The sequence below is a fragment of the Eucalyptus grandis genome, chromosome 5 (genome assembly GCF_016545825.1).
Source record: "Eucalyptus grandis isolate ANBG69807.140 chromosome 5, ASM1654582v1, whole genome shotgun sequence".
Classification (NCBI taxonomy): Eukaryota; Viridiplantae; Streptophyta; class Magnoliopsida; order Myrtales; family Myrtaceae; genus Eucalyptus; species Eucalyptus grandis.
This window is the reverse complement of record NC_052616.1, coordinates 7,041,602-7,062,532: the sequence shown is the minus strand read 5'-3', so window position 1 is coordinate 7,062,532 and position 20,931 is coordinate 7,041,602. Positions and strand designations below refer to the sequence as shown.

The following is a 20,931-nucleotide window of genomic DNA, read 5'->3' as shown; positions in this document are numbered from 1 at the left end:
TTTCTAATGGGAGGAAATTGTTCAAATTATCATAATTTAATTGCACATTTACTTCTTGAATCCTAATCATCTCAATTTTGCTGATTGAGTTTTAAATATTTTTACGTTTTGCCAAATAAGTCAATTCACCAAATTTTAATTGGAAATCGCTGACGTAGATATTGGTAATACTCATAAGACAGCCAGCGCTCATGTGAATAATTTTTTTATAATTTTTTTCTTTCTTTTTAAAACAAATCGAGTGAGGGTCATCGGTCGACCCTTGCCAACCACAAGTGAGTTAGCCACTGGGCAAGGGTTGGTTGGCGACCTCGCTGGGCTTGGAAGAAATAAAAGAAAAAGAAAGAAAAAAGAAGGAGAAAAGAACAAAAAAAAAGATATAAAAAAATAAAAAATTATTAGCGTTAGTGCTGGCTATACTATATTGAACAGCTGTCGTCCATGTTAGCAATTTTGATTGAAATTGGCTGGGTAGACTCAATTGATAAAACGAGAAATGGTTTAAGATTCAATTGACAAAATTAAAAGATTTATAATTGAATTGACAAAAGTGTTATGGATTTATAACTTTTCAAACCGTTTTCCTTACTTAACGCCAAAATGGAAGAAAAAGGAAAAAATTACTCAATTGCCTTGAAATCCATTTTTATGTAAAATTTAAAACTTTAAAATTGAATTAGCATATACACGACAAATTTAAGTACTTTGAAGAATTTTCTCCCTCCCCACTAGATGTGAAGGGGGCTGGGTGAAAGGATAATCGATTACGAACGACATCAAAACGTCCGAGGGGAAATCAATTACATCGACATGACAGTACTATATGTTTAGCATTTTGGAAGCGTTAGATGACAAGGACCGTCTACCGTACGGCAAAATATTTTAGGGCCAAAATGAACGGCCCAGACTCACCACCCCGTTTTCCCAGCTGGAACGCTCGATACGGAGTGAAGGACAAGGCCCCCACCTTGCAAGTTGCGGCAGCACATGATGTGCTGCGGACGTCCGCCACAAGTTCGATTGCTCATCTCATCATTTCCTGAATGTTTTTTGTTTTTTTTGCTTTTCTACTGTCCTCGTTTTTGTTCCAAGGATGTCGATATAGTTGTTTTTTTTTTTTTTTGGGCGACTCGAGATCATGAGTATTGTCAAATTATTGTCCCACGTCGCTTAACAATTGATCCTATACACTGTTTACATTCACGTAGCCTTCTCCATTTATCCACTCGAGCATTTTTGGGTTAAACTTTTCTAACGGGCCATGATGGTGGTAAAGCAAGTTGGATTCCAGATATTTTCCTGAATTCTAGTCGCCCCTCTTGATTGAGTGCAGATATTTCTTCAGATATCATCGTGGTGCTTGGCTGCTTTCTTTTGATTATGTTGGGGGGAATGTGTCGACTGACGTTGCTGGATTTTGAAAACGACCCCTCCCCGTCGATGTTAGGATCGCAAAGGTTTTTAAGGAAGGCAGGTGCCGCTCGCTTGTCATTGCGCTCTCTCTCTATGACCTGTCGAGGTCCGTCCGCAATCGCACATCGGAAAAATAAAATAAAATACAGCACTAATATCTCGAATGCACTCGAAACTTCCTTAACACGAGTTGATAATTAATGGCCTTTAGAATAATTTTTGTTCATAAATAATTTTTTCTGATTTTGCTTTTTGGATGAGTTTATGAGCATTTGAAGTAAACAAAATTTTTATTCTTATAATAAAAAACGTTTGGTACGACCTTCAACTTTTTTTGTTACATAGAATTTTTTGTAATTTTAAATAATTTTATTACATTTTCTCATTTTTTTTTCTTTTTGCCTTTTCTTCTTCTTCCTTTAGATAGTCGTTGGCGAAGGCCATGGCTGGCAATTGGCCAAACGAGAGTTAGCAACCTCGGGGCGAGGCTGAAGTTTATCCAAATCCGGTGAGATCGAGTTTGGTCAGCCACCGATAGGTCGCTAGACTTTGTTTGGTTGGTCGCCGGCCATCGTCGTGGCCAATGATTGATTAGAGGAAGAAGAAGAGGAAGAGAAAAAGAAAGAAAATAAAATAAGAAACGAAAAGAGCAAAAATAAATAAAAAAATAGCTTAGGCTTGATTCTTGAATTATTATCAAATGGATTTAAGTTATTTTTTGGTTTTGAGAAATAAAAGAATAGAAATAATCATTATTTAGTTGATTACCAAACAAACCCTAAGTGTTTGTGCAATTAATAACTTTTCAAACAAGTTATGGTAACCACCAGATTCGCCCAAATGCCCACTCTTCCAAGGGGGAGGTGAGGGTTCAAATTCTCACATTCTCAGGGGGATGGGGTGGGGACGCATAAGTTTTAAGAGTGGGTTTTGACTCACGCCGCACGCGAGGCGGCGAAAAGTCTAAGATGAGTGTAGAGTAGGAATAGAATAAGATTGATAAAAAAAAAAAAAAAAAAAACGAGTTATGGTAAAAAGGAGGAAAAAGTTTCCTCGCCTGTTGTAGCCCGTTTAGCCCCTTGCCCATGGCCAAACGATGAAGGTTTTAGCTCGACACCCAGAATTTGTGGTGCACCATTGATTAATTGGGACTCTTCGAGTGATGCGAGACAATAACTTCAACGTCTTTTCTCACTTGTGGCTCAGGTTAAGAACGGCTCATAGGTTTTTTAAGAATAACTAAGTTTTTTTTTTTTGTCAGTCCTACTCTATTCCTACTCTACACTCACTTTCGTACTTTTGCGCCCGCCTTTGGGCGTGGGAGTCAAAACCCACTTCGAAACTTATGCGTCCCCACCCCATCCTCCTCTGAGAAGGTGAGGGATTTGAATCCCTCACCTTCCATTTCCATGTTAGAAGGGTGGCCACTGGAGCGAATTCCAGTGGTTAGAGAATAACGAAGTTGAGTCGTGTTAAATAATGGGCAAACTTAGCAGACTTGAATGTTGAGTGGAAAGAGAAGAGCATTGCACGACTTGAATTTTGCCCAAATTATAACATGATAGATTGCAGAGACATGATAATTAGAGATTATTATACATAGGAGAAGGGCCTAGGTATTGAAAGATCTGGCTAATACAACTGTCTACATTATTTGTTCTGAAAATGGAAAAAGCTTGTGTTGATGATAAGTTCGTATGTCGCTTGAATTTGATATTAGAGATAAATTATTAGGGACCTTGATATTTCACACTTAAAGTTGCAAATAAACGGAAAACTATTCAATGAGTTATGAAATGATAGGAATGCCAATCTAATCTTAAAATTTCCAATTTTGCTAATTTAATCCCAATCTTTTGCGCGAAATTTATTGTAGTTATTTTGGTCAGTTTGTGCCACAAGCATATTGAGATCTCGTGTAAAAATTTAAAAATGAATTAACAAAATTGAAAAGTTTATTATTGAATTGTTGTCTATAGAATAATTGTAGAATTAATTGGATAATTTCCCTTACAAACAGAACAAGTTGCAAGACAAGTTGCGAGTTGATCCAACATTCCTTTGTCTTAAAAATTATACATAATTGAAACCTCAAAAGGTCTATTCTAATTAAATGCTAAAAGAATAATAATGCGTGTATGATGATATTTTTTCTTTATTAGAGGAGCGATTTTAAAATGAAAGAAGGAAGAAACGTGCGAGGAGCTTTTTGAAGGAGTGGTTTCTCATGGACAATCAAAATCCGCCCGCACTTAACACGACAAAAAAGACTTAAAACTTCCGGAAATTAAATTAACATATCTTCATCCCATTTCTAATCAAAGTGGTCAAGCCACCGTACCGATATTTCTTAAAAAGCATCACTGATATCGTGATTACACGTGTAAATCTAGGCGGGGCCAAATTCATATTCGCCATTAGCATCAGGTGGGTCCCATGCCGGGCCTGCCTCATCTGGAGGTACATGCGAATTGGTCTTGCGTGCACCGGGGTGTAGCCGATTCAGATTCACGTCCGAAAGCTCGTTCCTTCCTTGATGATACGCGTAGATAAAAGGTTCGACTTTAATGAGTTGGGCTCGTTTTACTTTTTCTAGGTCGGTTCCATCAAGATCAATTTCAAAGATGATGGGGACATGAATTATAATGTAATACGACAATTTGGTATCGAGTACTACTGCGTCACTGTCAGTGTAGGTTGTTCCCATTAATTAAGGTACCACTTGTAAGAATCGTATTAATTCTATATTGGGAAGTGAAATCTTGATCGGGTGGGGATGATTTGTCATTCAAAGTTGAGATCAGTGGTATGGATATAGATAGTGACATGGCTTCCTTTTTCCTCTAGATTGGGTTGATGGAATAAGCATCAATTGATTCAATTGCGATGGCCTAAATTTGAAGTTAATGATTTGAGTCGGGTGGGCGGACATACTTGTGTTTAACATCTGATATCATCACGCATTATTACCTAAATTTTTATAGGTGTTGAATTTGAGTTACTTGCTTCTTGTGCCAATTTGGAATTTCTACTATGAGTTTGCAATATTAATCAAGAAAATGTTACCCACCTAAATTTGCCGAGAGCTCGGTTGGCCCAAGCAAGTTTGATATGCATCGCCGAATTCACGATCGGCTCTATTTTTACCGACCGAATTTATCCGTGGGAGATTATCATGGGGTTCGGTAACCTAAGGGTTTCTTTCCTAAGATAAGTCCTGATAGGCAAAATGGGTAAAATCTGAATAAACACCCCTTCTCAGTTTCCACGATATCCTAAAGTGACATGCCGTAAATTTCCACAATGCCCTTTTCACAACCACCACAAAGAAAATTATACCCTTTTCATAACGACCCGGAGAAAGTTATGCTTTAATTATCTAGCCACCGGTAGAGTTAAGCACACACGCCAGAAACATTTTTCAATATTCTCTTCCATCTTCGTGGAAGAGATTTCCCCTGTTCATCTGCAAGGACAGCTCAATGCGCCCGCGCCACAGCAATGAAGAAAAATCTCTTCCACAAAACCAATGGTGACCACAGAAAAACTACTGTCGAAAAATTCAATTTTCCTATCTCTGAAAGAGAAAGAGAAAGAGAAGGTCAACTGGTCAAGGTCTCAAACCATCACCACCACGACCGCCCACGGCAAATTTCAAGAAAAGAGCTCGGCTGGATATCGTCACTCAAGATCGATGCAATGTCAGCAGGAGGAATTTTTTAATCGATTCACAGTCATCGCCACCATCATCGCCCCTCCGCCAATTGTCAAGATCGCCCTCCCTTTCCTCCCCCTGCTCCACTTTCTCTCTCTTGGACAAACGGACAAACGAACAAACGACCAGACAAGCGAGCGCAACAGAGCAAGAACGGACGAGGGCGACCCAGGAGATAAAATCGCATTAAATAAGGAAAACTGAAGCCAACCCGATACGCATACGCGTCCGTTCACAAAACCCATCTATCCATCTCATCCTCCCAGCTCCGCGTCCGACCCCGCCTGCTGAGATTCTTCAAGAAAGTTCGGGTTTTTATTGCTTTTTCCGTCTCTCATCGTCCGTACGTCCGTTCGGTTGTTGTCCGGGAGAGCTTTTGGGAGATGGGTTTGATCTTCTCGAGCGAGTCCCTGCGGTCCGCGCCCCCCGCGCGGGCGGCGACGGGCCTGGGGACCTGCCGGAGAGCTGCGCGGCGTCGGTCTTGGCCTACTTGGAGCCGACGGATATTTGCCGGCTGGGGAGGCTGAATCGGGCGTTTCGAGGGGCGTCGTGGGCCGATTTCGTCTGGGAATCGAAGCTGCCCGAGAACTACGGGGTCCTCGTCGAGAAGGTGCTCGGCGGTGGCCGGGTCGTTGGGAATGGCTTGAGCAAGAGGGAGATGTACACGAGGCTTTGTCGAGCTAACGTTTTCGATGGAGGCACAAAGGTAAAAGGTTTTCTTAGCGGAATTATTGTTGAGGGTGGATGAATTTCTTGATAGAGAAATGAATTTCTGATGGTCGTTGAGTGAGGAAATTTTTTGTGTTTGGATTTATCGTCTATTTGGATGATTATGAGGCTTTCATTTATAAGGATTATTGATTTCTTCTTTTGGTTGATAGCTGATAATTTGATAAAAGTCTCCAGTTTCAGATTCACCAAGGTACTTTTGATCGGAAAAAGATGTGGCGAAAAGCTGGGATTATGTTTAGAGTTGATGAAAAATTTGTTGATTGGGATATGAGAAATAGGAATATATCTACAGTAGTCGAAATTGAGCTTTTGTGGTGAGAGTACTGGCATTAGGAACTGTTATTTTTTCTTCTGTTGGTTTAATTTCAGCTAACAAGTTGACCTACCTTGATTTCTTTGGATATCTTTTACTTGTTTCAAAAACTGGGTTCTTCTCTTTGATATATGGATTACGTGTAAAGTTCCACGCCAAATTATATCAGCATAGGGTTTAATTCGCCATTCTATACAAGCTAGTCGAGTTCAGATTTATGAATCAAATTGCCAATTTTACAGTTGAGCAAGCTTTACATGGCATAGCTGATGGGTTATTGTTGTTTATCCGTTTTGCCAGAGAGTTTGGCTGGATAAATGTACCAGCCGTGTTTGTATATCTATTGCTTCAAAAGGCTTAGCTATTACCGGGATTGATGATAGGAGATATTGGAGTCACATCCCAACAGAGGAATCTAGGTGAGTTTCATGTTAATTCCTTGTCAGATTCATTAACGAAATTATATGTGTCTTTTGGAACTTATTGTTTAAGTAAATTTCCCGATAAGGCCCCAAGTGTTCAGATTTGGGGATTCCTCATTGTAATCGTCCTAAAGAGGTCCTTTAATTATCTCAACATTCAATTTCTTTTTGCAAATTCCGTGGATTTAATGTCTTGATGTTTGGCCTGTTTGGCATGTTTGGCCTGTTTGCCATTAGTTTCTGCACAGGACTTTTGGCATTATTTGTGCAAAGCTCTTCATCATGAAGTTTCTTCTTTGGATGTAATCGTGCTCTCTCTTTGGATGCTTTTGCTAGATGGCCTTAAGAACTGGAGCTTACTTTTCTTAATCTCATGCTGAAGGACCTATCATTTTAGTTTCCTTGGTGGACTATTTATCTGATTCTTCTTTATTGTATAAAGTTAAAACCATGATACTTTTGGAAGAAGAACGGACTCAGTTCTGAGCTTTCATTCCTACCTCTAGTTGTTATATCTCTTGGGTTATATATGCAGGCCATATCAGAAATTGAAGGACTATTCAGTTAGATCTTTATCCATTTTTTTGAAACATCAAACTCTTTTGAGGCATGGTGCGACAATCAGAATTTGATGCAATTAGATGGTTCCAGCCTTTCTTTGAATATTAAACTCTTGGACTATGACATGATTTGTCGCCTTCACAGCTGAACTTTCCTGCTGTTATTGACGGTTGACATGGCGTCCATCAAGAAGTCGGGGCAACTGTCTCGCAAACTTTATTACCTTGTAAATTTCGTCATCCTTATTTTCTCTCCTTGTTGGAAAGCAAATAAAAGAAGCATGGCGATTTGTAGTGTAGTCATTTGGGTTACAGAATATGTCATTTGGTACTGAATTTGAAATGCTACTCTTTTTTCTTTGAGTACCATAGTCTTAGGCCTGTCATCTACATGTACAGTTGGTGCTTGACATCTATTCTGCTATTTAGCAATCTATGGGAAATGGCCAAGTATGGTTGGAGGGATATAAGGTTTTTTTGGGTCTGTGTCTTGAAAGCACATCAGTGCTCCTTCGTACTTTTCTTACCCTTTTTTGTTTCTTAAGCCTTGTTGACTTATAATTGCTGAGGTTTGTTCTGGGAATTAGGCATGCCATGTGAAAACCTGATAGTGGCATTGCCGGTGAATTTTGTTATATTACAAGTTATTAAGTTAAATAAAGCTACCAAACCATGCCTCAGGTGGTGTGCTCATGGGTTAGTCCAACTGAATAAAACCTCCTTTGGGCCACTCTCGGGTTTGCCCTGCCTTGGTAATTACTTAGTTGCCATGCGATGCGCGACTACCTTAACAGATTAGTAGGGTGCTTAAAGAGGCACTGACACTTAAACATTAGAAAATGGAACGAAAAGCCAGCACTTTTTTCCTTTTTGCTCAATTCAAATTGGAGTACAAAAGAACTTAAGCATGTTTTATAATTTATTCTTCTTTTGATTCATTTGGCGTTTCCATATCTATCTGTATGGCGCGACATTGAGCTTCGGAGCTAATTTAAAATCCCACTCACATGCAGGTTTGGGACTGTTGCATATCTCCAGCAAACATGGTGGTTCCAGGTCGAGGGCGAGATGGAATTCCCGTTCCCCGCGGGTTCCTACAGTGTCTTCTTCAGAATCCAGCTGGGACGGGCACAGAGGAAGTTCGGTCGCAGGATTTGCAATTCCGAGCACGTACACGGTTGGGACAAAAAGCCGGTGCGATTCCAGCTATGGACTTCTGACGGCCAGTGTGCTTCATCCCAGTGTTTCCTTGGCGAGCCCGGAAAATGGATGAACTACCATGTCGGGGACTTTGCTGTTGGCAGTCAACACGCGTCCACGAAGGTGAAGTTCTCCATGACGCAAATCGATTGTACACATACTAAAGGAGGTCTATGTGTGGACTCTGTAATTATATACCCTAGCGAGTCCAAGGAGAGGTTGATGCGGTTTTGAGGTGCATCTAACCTTCTTAGGTAGGAAGTAGTTTAGTCCATAAATACCAATATGAGTCTTTTAGGAGTACGAGCGTTTGTGTGTAAGAAAGCAAGCGAGGAAACTGTGTATAGCCTAGCATCCTGCTTGAGTAGAGACACCTCTCTCTGAATTTGCCGAGGGTTGCTGTATTGCCGGAAACATCTAAATAATATCTGAGCCCTATGATTTCTTTAAATAAAGATTGCTGTTGTTGAACTTGTTGACATAGTTGGTCTGTGGTTGACCGAAGAGTGTACTTGTCTGTGTCTGTGCTTTTTATTCTGAGAGTAGCCCACCAAATCTATCAGCTGAAACCCCTCAAGCGAGGAAACTGTGTATAGCCTAGCATCCTGCTTGAGTAGAGACACCTCTCTCTGAATTTGCCGAGGGTTGATGTATTGCCGGAAACATCTAAATAACATCTGAGCCCTATGCTTTCTTTATATAAAGATTGCTGTTGTTGAACTTGTTGACATGGTTGGTCTGTGGTTGACCGAAGAGTGTACCTGTCTGCGCTTTTTATTCTGAGAGTAGCCCACCAAATCTATCAGCTGAAACCCCTCGGTCCCCAGAAGTTCTCTGCATTGGGACAAAATATAAGAATGTTTATTCATATCATACGGCTTCCATCCCAAGCGAAGAATCGAGTTTGCATACAAATTCTAGGACTACGAACTCTTTTAGTCTTAGTTTGATTCCAAATAAGATAAGCCTCTCCTTTCTGAATGTTATTTGCTGCTGATCTTGAAAGTTAGCATACGTTATTTCTTTGCTTTTACTGTGATGCAGTGATGAACTTTGCCACCTGAAGTAGCTAATCCATGGTTTTGAGCAGTGTCAATACCCCTTCTAAGTTTTATGTGCTACGGGACACGACCGTAATGCAGCAGCTCCTTAGCTGATGAGGTTGTAACTTGGTAGGCCGAATTCGCGCTATTTCTTAAGAATTTCAATCCGAATCCTGCGTACCATGTAGCGAATATGCTCGTTAGAATCGAGCTTCTACTTGTAAATCTAACCAAGACGAGAAAAACAAGCATGATCCACCCATCAGGTCTTTCGAGAGCTTTGGAAACTAAAAGATAATCCTTTTGAACGCATGGGATTAGAGCCGGTCCAACGTCGTGGGACGGCAGACCCATCTCGGATCTTCATTAGTCCGTACCTTAAACGCCTCAACCAATCGAGATTTGATTAATTCTACCAAGGAAAAACCGGACTTTGGCTTTAATGGTTGGGAGGTTTTTTAGGTCGCCAAACGGCGCCTTAGCACTTGTCCGTGGCCCCTCTCGTTAAAAGTCCGTCGATAACTCCGAGGCAGAAAGGCGCGTACGCAGGCCGTACCGTCCCGAGTAAAATGTCTCTTTTGGACATCGTTGGGGGGTACGATCGCGTGTGTCCGAAAACTCCGTGAGCCTTTTCGCGACGCACATGTCGATTGCCCCCAATAGAGCATGCGGTCCCGCAGTGCATGAAGCGTTTGAATGAGATGGGTTCTAACTTCTAAGTGAAATTGAATGAGTTCGTATGTATAATCTTTCCTACGCGCTCTTGACGGGCGTTTGTAATTACGGCGAGCGTCGCCGGCCCTCATTAATAGGCATTGATGGGTAGATTATGATGGTGCATTCGCCACCCATCTCTCTTTCTTGAGTCGTAATTTTTTACTTTCCCTTCATGCGACGCCATTGATTAGTCGACTTAGCAATGGCATGGTGTCGACACTCCTATTTGAATGTCCAATGAAAGGGTCAATTACGAATATATGATCATATAATAAGGTTCGGGATGAGAAAAATTGTAGAACCCAATTGTTTGTGAAATAATAATCTAGTTAACAAGTTTTTCGAAACATTTATTAATGATGTTTCATCATATTTGATTGTGACAACATTGATTACACACAATCTAAGAGAAGTTTTTTCTTAGGAAAATCCTTAAAAACAATTGTAAGCAATTAGTAAGCATTGATGGCTTAGATTATGTTGTAGTCGTCCCTTTCATTTGACGCTATTGATTAATTGACTTAGCAATGGCACGGGACCGACACTCCTATTCAAATATCAAATGGAATGGTCAATTATTAGCGCATGATGCATGAAAAGGATTTAGGATGAGAAAAATTATAGAATCCAATTGCCTTTTTCCTCGGAACACTTGATAATGATATTTTCTTAAATTAAATTATCGATACATTGCTTACGCATGACTCGAGAACCACGTTGCACGGAGTTTTTTCCCGTAGCAAAATCCTTCAAAAGCGATTGCACAACACGCGTGCACGACACGGAAAACCAGCCGATTCTTCCCCCTCACACTCCATCTTCGCTGGAGAAGTCAGGAGGGCAATCCGGTAATTTCACCGGCGGCGGGGCCCCTAAATCCAATCGCCGCCCCGGTGTCTTCACTTCCCCGAACCACCACCCAACCACTCGGGGACAGAGAGAGAGATAATAAGAAGGACCGCCGAGCGCGGGGTCGAGAGCCGAGCCCGAAAGCCCAACCCCCGCCGCCGCCCCCTCCTCCGCCGCACCGCCGCCGCCCGCCGCCCACCGCCATGGAGCTCGAGATGGAATCCATGGCCTCCGCCATCGGCGTCTCCGTCGCCGTGTTCCGCTTCCTCCTCTGCTACCTCGCCACCATCCCAGTCTCCTTCCTCTGGCGGTTCGTCCCCGGGCGGCTCGCCAAGCACGCCTACGCCGCCGGCTCCGGCGCCCTCCTCTCGTACCTCTCGTTCGGATTCTCCTCGAATCTCCACTTCCTGGTGCCGATGCTGCTCGGCTACCTCTCGATGGTGGCCTGCCGGTCCAAGTGCGGCATCCTCACTTTCTTCCTCGGATTCGGCTACCTGATTGGCTGGTACGGTCTCGGCTCTCCGCGCGAAATGATTCGAACGCTAGTGCCCGCTTTCGTGGCCGTAATAGGTTCCCCTGCTGGTCCGGATGTTGCACGCCTGGTTTTTGGGATTGTCGAATGTTGCTCGTCAGGTGTTTGTTGCATTGCATTCGATTCGTTGTTGGATTCGAGTGTGTTTTATCGGGACGGGATTTGTTCGCTCTGCTTGTGTTGATTTGAAGCTGACTGGCTCGTGCCTGTAGCTATTGGTGTTTAGAGAAAGTGAAGATAGATGGGTCATTGCTCGTTTTCCTCCAATGTGGTGCTTACGGGTGTGATGAAATGATCGTGTTTTGTGGAATTTTTCCAATGGTGCATGCTGGGAAGTGAGTTTGCTTCATCTGGTGTCGCGTGCTTGTTTGATTGATGAGCCTTGTGCGTTTGTTGCGGTCGGCTGTTACCAATGTCGAGTCTCTTTTTTTTTTCCTCGTTCTGCGGATTTCTTTGACTCTTCGAGTTGGCCAGGGAGCTGATTTGGCTTGTGCATCTAGCCAGTGATGTTATGAGAATGAGCATGGCTTCAAAGTTTAATTTCCTCTGTCGTGCTTCGATTATAGACAAAATATTAGGCACTGGAGGCTCTGATCTTTGTCTCCTTGGAAATCAAATTGTCTAGGAAAAATGTAAAAGTTGTCTACTGTTGCTAAAAGTATGGGTATACTTGAATTTTTTAACGGAAATGACTTGACCTTTATGCTACTGATCAGGAAATCTCTCAAGTAATTGATTGGGACTGTAAATTACTAACCTTTGACTTGCATGATAATTAATGCAACTGTTTCGTAGATATAGAGTTAGGCTTCTTATATTTGCTCTCATTTCATTTAAGCCCTTTGCTTATGTTTGGCTCTTTCCAACCTTTAGAGTGAAAAACAAAGCTATCTTTTTTATTTTCAAGTGTCGCCCTACAAGGAGATAAGCAATGGGGATATGATGTCCTTTGTTCCTTTAGGGTAGTGTTCCGGGATTTATTTACTCTAAGATGACTTCTGTATCTTTTTAACTTTCTTTAATTAGGTAGATCCCAATTGTCAGCACTAACAGGGAATCTGGTTGGGCTTTCAAGAGTCCTTTAGACTTCAGTTAGCAGTTAAAAAGTTGTTAAGGAGAAGCAAGTAAGCAGTACATGCTTGAAAGCTTGGAGAAGCATGGGCCTGCTGCTGATTTCACTTTTCATTAGAACAATTTATCTAGGGCAGTCACTCAAAGTTTTTGGCCACATTGGCTTAAGGCAATCTGATCCTTTGTTTGGCTGTCTGATTTCAGCTTTATTTTATGTTAATATCATGCATAAACTATGCTTAAGGGCTCTGTTTTGCTGTCTGTTTTCAGTTTTCTCTAACTTTATATATTGCATATACTGTGCTTGTTCACTGAGTGTACATACTACGTTGTGCTTCACTTTTTCTGATGAATATCAAGATCTCGAACATTTCTAAACGAACAGATGATGAGCTGAGTATTTCAAAACTTGTCAAGAAGAATTTATGTTCTGATCTTTGTCATTTTGCTTAAGGTGATATGCTTTAAATATCTTGACTGTGCATGACTTTGTAGCCATGTCTACTACATGAGTGGGGATGCATGGAAAGAAGGAGGCATTGATGCGACTGGTAAGAGAAAATTTTAGTTTTTACGTGCCTTCTATATTCTTGTGTTCCTAATTTATAACTTTCGAACTCTTCTTTTCTTCTGGAGGTGGATGATTTGAGTTGCTTTCCAAATTTAAGATCTTTGATATGATGTCGAGTTGCCTGCATGTCCTTTGCAGTGGTGGCCCTGGGCTTTGAGGAATTAACTTTTCTCCCGGCCTGTGGAAACGCTTTTTTTTATTTTAATCTTTACCTTAGCTAAAGCTATTCATTTTAGTTGAATGTTGTATTTCGAGTTTGGATGAGTAAATTGAGTCTTAAGGGAAAAAGTTTTTCTTTTAATAAGATTGAGTATGTCGTATAAACTCTTGGTGATGTCTCCGGGTAAAGGTGTCTGGCTTCTGCTGTGCGGTTGCAACAGATTATACTGTCTGCCTGATGATCAACTGCTTTTTACCTGTATGCAGGAGCTTTAATGGTACTGACATTGAAAGTAATCTCATGTGCAATCAATTATAATGATGGGTTGCTGAAAGAGGAGGATCTTCGTGATTCTCAGAAGAAGAATCGTTTAATTAAGTTGCCCTCATTGATAGAGTACTTTGGCTACTGCCTCTGCTGTGGCAGTCACTTTGCTGGTCCTGTTTATGAGATGAAGGATTATCTGGAATGGACTGAAGGGAAGGGGGTACGATTTATGCAAGTTTAGTCCATGCTTTTATCTTCCACTTTCTAAAGGAAACTGATCTCTTGGCCTTTGACAAATTTTTTATAGATTTGGAGCCGCTCTGATAAAGGACCTAAACCATCACCTTTTGGCGCAACCGTGAGAGCTATTCTCCAAGCAGCCTTTTGCATGGGTTTATACCTGTACCTGGTGCCCCAATATCCACTGTCTCAGTTTACGGATCCAGTATACCATGAATGGGGATTTTGGAAGCGGTTGAGTTATCAATATATGGCTGGCTTCTCGGCTCGTTGGAAGTATTATTTCATCTGGTCAATTTCTGAGGCCTCCATAATTATAGGTGGCCTTGGGTTCAGTGGCTGGACAGAGTCTTCTCCACCAAAGCCAAAGTGGGATAGGGCAAAGAATGTTGACATCCTAGGAGTTGAGTTTGCAACGAGTGCAGTTCAGTTGCCACTTGTGTGGAATATCCAAGTCAGCACTTGGCTCCGTCATTGTGAGTATCTATTCTTAAGAGATCTCATACTTTTTCGAATGCTGAGTGCTAGGAGAAGGTGAACTTTTCGAGTAGCACGCAAAGAATTTGACTGATAAGTTCGTATATGCACAGGGTGTCAATTTCTCTTTTTCCTCCCTCAAACTGAAGGGTCTCAATTGAAAGTAGCAATATCAGATTGTTATTTAATTTTTTAACTGATATGGTTATAGCTAACAAGGTTTTATCATCTGCGACAAATGTAATGGACTCAATTCATTTGTTAATTCTTTTGTCTGTTTATACTTCTGGGTCCAAATAGAAATCACTGCTCGGTTGCAGTTTGTGATTACAATGAGGAGACTTTCCGGGTACATGTATATCATTCCATCTCTAGTAAATGTCTTAAAGCACATATGAGCACAAATATATGGATTTGGAGTTATGTCGGATGCCTTTGGCAGCTTATGATACTTATATGCTATGGTTACTCCCTGCTTTAATTGGATTAAGCATTTGTAATCTTTAAATAGATTAGTAACTGCAACTGATAGAGATATCCTCTTTCAAGTGTAAAATTACTTGAAAAATTCTATTTTTCATGAGTAAAACTATCTAAAATCCTGTTGCTGTAGATGTTTATGATAGGCTTGTTCAGAAGGGGAAAAAACCTGGCTTCTTCCAGTTGCTGGCAACTCAGACAGTCAGCGCAGTTTGGCATGTGAGTACTTGTTGTTTGCTGTCACTACAAAGAACAAAAACAAAAGAAAAGGCTCTCATTAGTCTTTGTTTCATTTTCCATGCCCTCTGGTAGTGTGGGTTTTGGAGGTTCTAAAAGGCAGTTGGCATTAGTACGTTTCATATGTGTGGGAAGGCAACTTGAATAACTCTGTGTGCTCAAAAGAAGTATAGCACATTGAGAGAACCTTCCAGCCCAAAATGGGTCCTCCCCTCCCCCAAAAGAAAAATACAAGCCAATTCATGTCAATCCTTACCCTATCACTGCCTTTTGAAATAGCTATATCTGTATGTTGGGATTTGGTTCCTTTTCTCTTTATGTTGAGTCAAATATTTTTTTCCCTTTCATATCGTGATTTAGGTACTTTTCAATCATCTTAACTGCTCCTACTATCTTGTTGTTCTCATTGTAGGGATTGTATCCTGGATATATCATTTTCTTTGTACAGTCGGCCCTGATGATAGCTGGATCTAGAGGTAACCACAGATCTGTCCATTTTTCCTTGCACCGATGATTGATACTTACTTTGATTGACTATGGTTTGTTGCTTTCAAGCAGTGATATACAGATGGCAACAGGCAATTCCTCCAAAGATGGCTCTGATGAAGAACATATTAGTGTTTTTGAACTTTGCCTACACGTTATTGGTTCTGAATTATTCATGTGTTGGTTTCATGGTGAGCCTCTCTCTCTCTCTCTCTCTTTCTCTCTCTCCCCCCTTCCCCATGCACGCTCGTGCACATGGAGTACATCTAATAAAATGAAGATATGAAGATACAGACAGACGCCTTTGTATGTAGAGGAATTGAATTCTTTTGGAGTTTAAAATCGACATTCTGTTGTTTCTAAGCTTCTCTCTTCGTATGTACATATTTAGATTTATCTGGAGTGGGTATCAGCATTCTGTCGTTTCTAAGTTTCTCTTTTCGTGGCATGCAGGTGTTGAGTTTACACGAGACGATTGCCTCGTACGGAAGTGTATATTACATCGGAACCATTCTTCCCATAGCTTTGATCCTCCTTGGGTATGTAATCAAGCCGGCGAAACCAGCCAGATCTAAAGGTCGCAAGGAACAGTGAGAATCGGGAAGGCGGTCTGGTTAGAGACTTACTAGGTTTTTTTTAAAGGTCGTTTCGACATGTAGCTGGTTCAAATGGCTACGCTCTGCTGCTTTGTATTTCCTTTGAACAATGGCACCCCTCTGTTATAATTAAATGACTCAGTTTTTCTCCTATCGGAAGCAATCTCATGGTTTTCTATTGCTCCTTAGGATTCGGCAAACGATGCCTTCAAAGGCCAGAAACGGACATGAAAAGAGAGTCGAATTGTTGTGCAGAGGATTTGGGAGTGATAGTGGACCATAGATGGATGCATTGCTTTTTAAGTATGATGTTATTTAATGCAGTTTCAAGTTAAGTTAGTGATGAATTGCGACTAACACGCCCTCCGTCGCCTGGACATTATAGCTTGGACCTGTCCTGAAAGTCTGGACAACATCTAGGTCAGATTTACCAGGACTAGTTTTGTTACTCGTAATCATGTTATGTTGCATCAACGTGTCAAAAGAATGTATCCTTTTCTAAGCAAAACCATAACGATTCAACATAAGCCCAAAGAAGAAAATTAAAACCTAGAAAAAGGGTCATTAAAAGCGCCAATAAACAGAACCTATGTCATTGTCCAAAAAAAAAAAAAAAAAACAGAACCTATGTCGTTCCCCAACATAGAAATTCTCAAGTTCTACCTACGTCGTGGTGGAAATTGATGACTGCTAGCCTCCAGGGATTCTTTCATCACAAGCAACCCTATTCCTCGGACTGGGGCTTATCACTGTCGCCGCCGCCGCCGCCACCGCCGACATTACCATTACCGCTGCTGTTGCCATTTCCCTTAACGAACTTGCTCCAATAAGGATGCTTCTCCCACACATGGTGCATTTCTTCGATGGGGATGCCCTTGGTCTCCGGCAGGAACTTGTAGATGAAGATGCTCATGATCACGACCCAGCAAGCAAAGAACGTGAAGAGCCCGAACTTCAGCCGGCACAGCATGAGGGTGAAGATCTGCGCGATGAAGAAGGTGAAGATCATGTTCACCGCAACGTTGATGCTCTGTGCTGCTGAGCGGATCTCCAGGGGGAATATCTCGCTAGGGATCAACCAGCCCAGCGGGCCCCACGACCACGCGAAGCCGGCGACGTAGGTGCAGATCGCCACCACGACGGTCAAGGCATACGAGTGGGACAGCGTGCCGGGGTTGCCGCTCATCCCGAATTTGAGAGCGATGGCCACCGTAATCACCACCTGCGCGGTTAAGGTATGGATAATGTCGGACTTGAAAGAAATTGTTTTCTACCTCAGATGATGTCAAGAGAGTAATCTTCACCATATATACGATCAAATGTCGTCTTGTATAATGTAGATTTCGAAAAAATTGATCTCTTTATGAAGATGACATTATCATTTATTTTGTTCATCCACTTTATCTGTTTCTAACATAATGTTTCCAGCTATAGTTGCACTTTATATCTGCTCGGTAAATCGAAACGAAGGCGAAATGAAGAGGTTGACTCAAGAGTCGAGACATACCTGACAAATGAGCATCTGGAGTCCGCCCTCGAAGAAGAAAAACCTCCTCCCGAATTTGTCGACGGCGAAGATTGAGACGAACGTTGCGAGGGCGTTCACCCCTCCCGTGATCACGGCCGACATGAGCGCAGCAGTGCTCCCGAACCCGATGGTCTTGAACAGGACCGGCGCGTAGAACATGAAGACGTTCATCCCGGTCAGCTGCTGGAAGAAAGGGATGCATATGGCCATCGTCAGCTGCGGCCTGTACTTTCTCTTCAACAGGTTCGCCCACGGATGCTTCACTTCCTTCGACCGCTCACTGGCCGCGATGAGGTCGTCGAACTCCTCGTCCACGTTCTCGACCCCCCGGATGCGCACGAGCTGGGCTCGGGCTTCATCGAACTTCCCGCGCTCGATCAGCGAATTGGGCGTCTCTGGGAGGAAGAACGACCCGAGGATTATGATCAAAGCCGGGACAACCGCGCCCCCCAGGCTGAGACGCCACCCCCAGCCGCCTTCTATCTTGGCGAACGCGTAGTTGAGGAGGTTGGCTATGAGGATCCCAATCGTAATCGCTAGTTGGAACATCATGTTCATCGCGCCGCGGTACTTGTATGGCGCAGTTTCGGATACGTAGATTGGCACAGACTACATAAATCACAGGCCAAACGATACCATAGTGAGAATTCAGTCGCATATTGAAATCTACGTAAGATAGTCACGCATCAGAATAAAAATATAACCTGATTAGCACATCCAATGCCAAACCCTAGTAAGATGCGGCCGACGATGAGCATCCAGATGTACTTAGCGAAGCCGTTGATGATTGCACCGGCGCAGAAGAGGAGGCCGCCTGAGAGCATCGTGAACCGCCTCCCAAAGGACCGGGTGATGGTGGATGCTGCCATGGACGACACGAGCGCTGCCAGGTAGAGCGACGAGGTGAACAGGGTCAGGATCTGGCTGTTGAACTTGCAGTACTGGTTGTCGGATGGCTTCACCGACGACTCCTTCTTGTAGACTGACGGGAAGAACTCCTTCAAGAAGGAGTCCATCGACGTAACTCCACCTGCAACGCATTGTATCGAAAACTAGAGTCACTTAAATACATCAGACCATTGTGTTTCATGAGTTTGGTAATGGCGCATAGTCGAGAGACATCATGACTAAAGAAGCCGGTGACGAAATTTCAGATTTTTCAACTCATGTTCATCAATGATGAGCAAATCCTTCGCTGTTTACCAATCTAACCGATGATATTCTTAGGCACAGAGATTGAACTATACGTTCATTCACCATCGACACTAAAAACTTCATCGTGCAAAATAATCTGATAAGCAAGAATTTTCACACTTTTACCAGAGCCGGAGAGAGGGGGAGACAGAGAGAGACCTGATATGCCGAGATCATAGCCAAAGATCAAACCCCCGGTCGCGGCGACGATGCAGGTGATGAAAACCCTGCACGTGAGGTTTCCCGGATAGCTCTTTCCAGGACCAGTAACGAGAGCACCGCCTGCCATGTTGCTTAGCTACAGTCTCTGTATCTAATGTTCATCAAACATGCAAATACAGAAGGAAAACTAAGAGCGGGCAACAGAAGAAGAAAACGAATCAAGGAAACGAAGAAGAAGAAGTCACTTGATGGGTCTTTATAGAGAAGTAGGCAATCCTTTTCCTATTTAAACTTGATCTCTTCACTTGATCCAATCCGCATTTTGATTGTGGATATATCTCCCTCCCTCTAGATTTTAGGGGATTTTTAGGGTTTATAGCCGGCTTCAAATTTTTCGTTTGCAGATAAGATATCGAGAGAAAATATCTCAACAAAAAAATTTAGTAGGTTTTTCTGCTTTTATGGAGATAAGATCATGCATTCGAAAATATCTACTAACTCGTAAAATTATACGATTAGCATAGTCACTTAGCATCTTCACACAATAACACTATTTAGATCTCTCTTAGACAAACGCAAAATAGGTTCTTCTTCTTTGCTTTGTAGTTCTGGAGATATTATGCTTTTTATTTTAATTTCAATCACTTGAGAAGAGCCGCCTAACCACTTTTTGCGAATTCGCTCGATAATTTTAAGTAGCTCAGCAGCTAAAATGGTTTATATGGTCATCGCCTACACTTGGAATTGATTGTGCAATTTTTTGACATGTCAAATATTGTTGAATATACCATATATATATATATTGTTGAATATGCAATATATGCATGTACTACAAAGAACAAAGGTTAGAGATAGAGAGGCGAAAACAAGTTTTTAAGCAGAAGAAATCAAGCCAATGGAGAAGAAGTGATCAATGGGTTTTTTAATAAGGGATGGGATTTTCGATGTTTAAGAGCATAAAGTCTCTCATTGCAAATTCTGGATTTAAAAAATCATTCAAACAAATTCTTTCGTCTCCTTCTAATCTGTAATATCTATCCCTCAAGATGAAATCTCACTATAATTCCTTTTCTATTATCTTTTACAAAGATTTTTCAAATTGGGACATGAATCAAATTATTGAAAAATCTGCATGAGATCATCAATATGTCGGACTTTGATTTGACGGTCTTTTCTCATTGAAATAATGTAAAACGACTAGAAATTTTGCTTGCCGTGATGTCGGTAGCTCGATTTTTAACTTTTTGCGTCATCAAAATTTCCGATAAAGGTAAGGATATCAATAGGAGTTTTGGGAATTGAAAAAAAGAAGAAGATGAATCACTAGTGTTGAGGTAGAACCACAGCAGTGTGTACACGAGACAAAGGTAAAAAAGAAACGAAGGTCAAAAGATGTGCGGTCGCAGAATGTCCCATCGCTCTCTTGTGGCCGTCCTTTTCAGGAGACCAAAAGTCCGACATCGTGGTGGCAGGTGTCGCCCACCTCATCCACGGTCAGCCATAAGCAGCTCCTCTCCCTTCTCATTCCCCTCGGCGAAACCGGGTCTTCTCCGCTGGTCGCGGCGTCCCCTCCCGTTGACCGCCACGGCTGGCTGCCCGGCCGCCGCGGCCCTCTCCGGAGGTCTTACGTCGGCGCTGACGTGCCCGGCGGGTGACTTTCTTCACTCTGTTTCCATCATTGTTCAGCCATTTCTGGCGTTCTGAGGTTTCCTTGTGAACACCAGTCGAGTTCCGCATTTCTTCTGTCTGGAATCCCCGGGACGTTCCCATGGAAACCATGATTTTTGCAGAGGATACTCAGAATCCATGTATGCATGTTTCTGCAGTCGAGGGAGCTAAGATATACGTACACATATGCGCGATCCGACACTTCAATCGGCGTACAAGTTCGTCGTTCTCCAACTCTGATCTCTTCGTGATTTTCAGACTATGAAACGAGAGGGTTTCGAATGCATTTTTCGTATGA

The 20,931-nt window shown here is 42.1% G+C and overlaps 3 protein-coding genes across 3 annotated transcripts; 2 read left to right on the top strand and 1 right to left on the bottom strand.

Annotated features, from left to right (window-relative positions):
• The first annotated feature begins 3,849 nt into the window (after window positions 1-3,849).
• Window positions 3,850-8,834, top strand: LOC104443767 (F-box protein PP2-A12). Its single transcript, XM_010057295.3, has 6 exons — window positions 3,850-3,873; window positions 4,010-4,105; window positions 4,398-4,450; window positions 5,324-5,834; window positions 6,474-6,592; window positions 8,169-8,834. Exons 1-6 carry the CDS (start codon window positions 3,850-3,852, stop codon window positions 8,587-8,589), a joined length of 1,224 nt encoding a protein of 407 aa, XP_010055597.2. The 3' UTR covers window positions 8,590-8,834.
• Window positions 8,835-11,069: 2,235 nt separating this feature from the next.
• LOC104443766 (lysophospholipid acyltransferase 1) lies at window positions 11,070-16,234 on the top strand. The gene is made up of 8 exons (XM_010057294.3): window positions 11,070-11,469; window positions 13,063-13,118; window positions 13,565-13,785; window positions 13,873-14,281; window positions 14,896-14,981; window positions 15,412-15,475; window positions 15,558-15,676; window positions 15,939-16,234. Exons 1-8 carry the CDS (start codon window positions 11,168-11,170, stop codon window positions 16,077-16,079), a joined length of 1,398 nt encoding a protein of 465 aa, XP_010055596.1. The 5' UTR covers window positions 11,070-11,167; the 3' UTR covers window positions 16,080-16,234.
• A 571-nt stretch (window positions 16,235-16,805) lies between these two features.
• LOC104445998 (sugar carrier protein C-like) lies at window positions 16,806-19,092 on the bottom strand. The gene is made up of 4 exons (XM_039313248.1): window positions 18,963-19,092; window positions 18,314-18,639; window positions 17,589-18,218; window positions 16,806-17,303 (listed from the first exon to the last, which is right to left on the bottom strand). Exons 1-4 carry the CDS (start codon window positions 19,090-19,092, stop codon window positions 16,806-16,808), a joined length of 1,584 nt encoding a protein of 527 aa, XP_039169182.1.
• Between the last annotated feature and the right edge of the window lie 1,839 nt (window positions 19,093-20,931).

Bases quoted from the DNA above. Each gene is read 5' to 3' on its own strand.
- LOC104443767 (XM_010057295.3), top strand. From the start codon at position 3,850: ATGCCGGGCCTGCCTCATCTGGAG. The intron at 5,835-6,473 runs GTAAAAGGTTTT...CCGTTTTGCCAG, and splicing joins TTTTCGATGGAGGCACAAAG to AGAGTTTGGCTGGATAAATG. The intron at 6,593-8,168 runs GTGAGTTTCATG...ACTCACATGCAG, and splicing joins ATCCCAACAGAGGAATCTAG to GTTTGGGACTGTTGCATATC.
- LOC104443766 (XM_010057294.3), top strand. From the start codon at position 11,168: ATGGAGCTCGAGATGGAATCCATGGCCTCCGCCATCGGCGTCTCCGTC. The intron at 14,982-15,411 runs GTGAGTACTTGT...TTCTCATTGTAG, and splicing joins CAGTCAGCGCAGTTTGGCAT to GGATTGTATCCTGGATATAT. The intron at 15,677-15,938 runs GTGAGCCTCTCT...CGTGGCATGCAG, and splicing joins ATTCATGTGTTGGTTTCATG to GTGTTGAGTTTACACGAGAC.
- LOC104445998 (XM_039313248.1), bottom strand. From the start codon at position 19,092: ATGGCAGGCGGTGCTCTCGTTACTGGTCCTGGAAAGAGCTATCCGGGA. The intron at 18,640-18,962 runs GTCTCTCTCTGT...AATGCGTTGCAG, and splicing joins CTATGATCTCGGCATATCAG to GTGGAGTTACGTCGATGGAC. The intron at 18,219-18,313 runs GTTATATTTTTA...TGATTTATGTAG, and splicing joins GCATTGGATGTGCTAATCAG to TCTGTGCCAATCTACGTATC.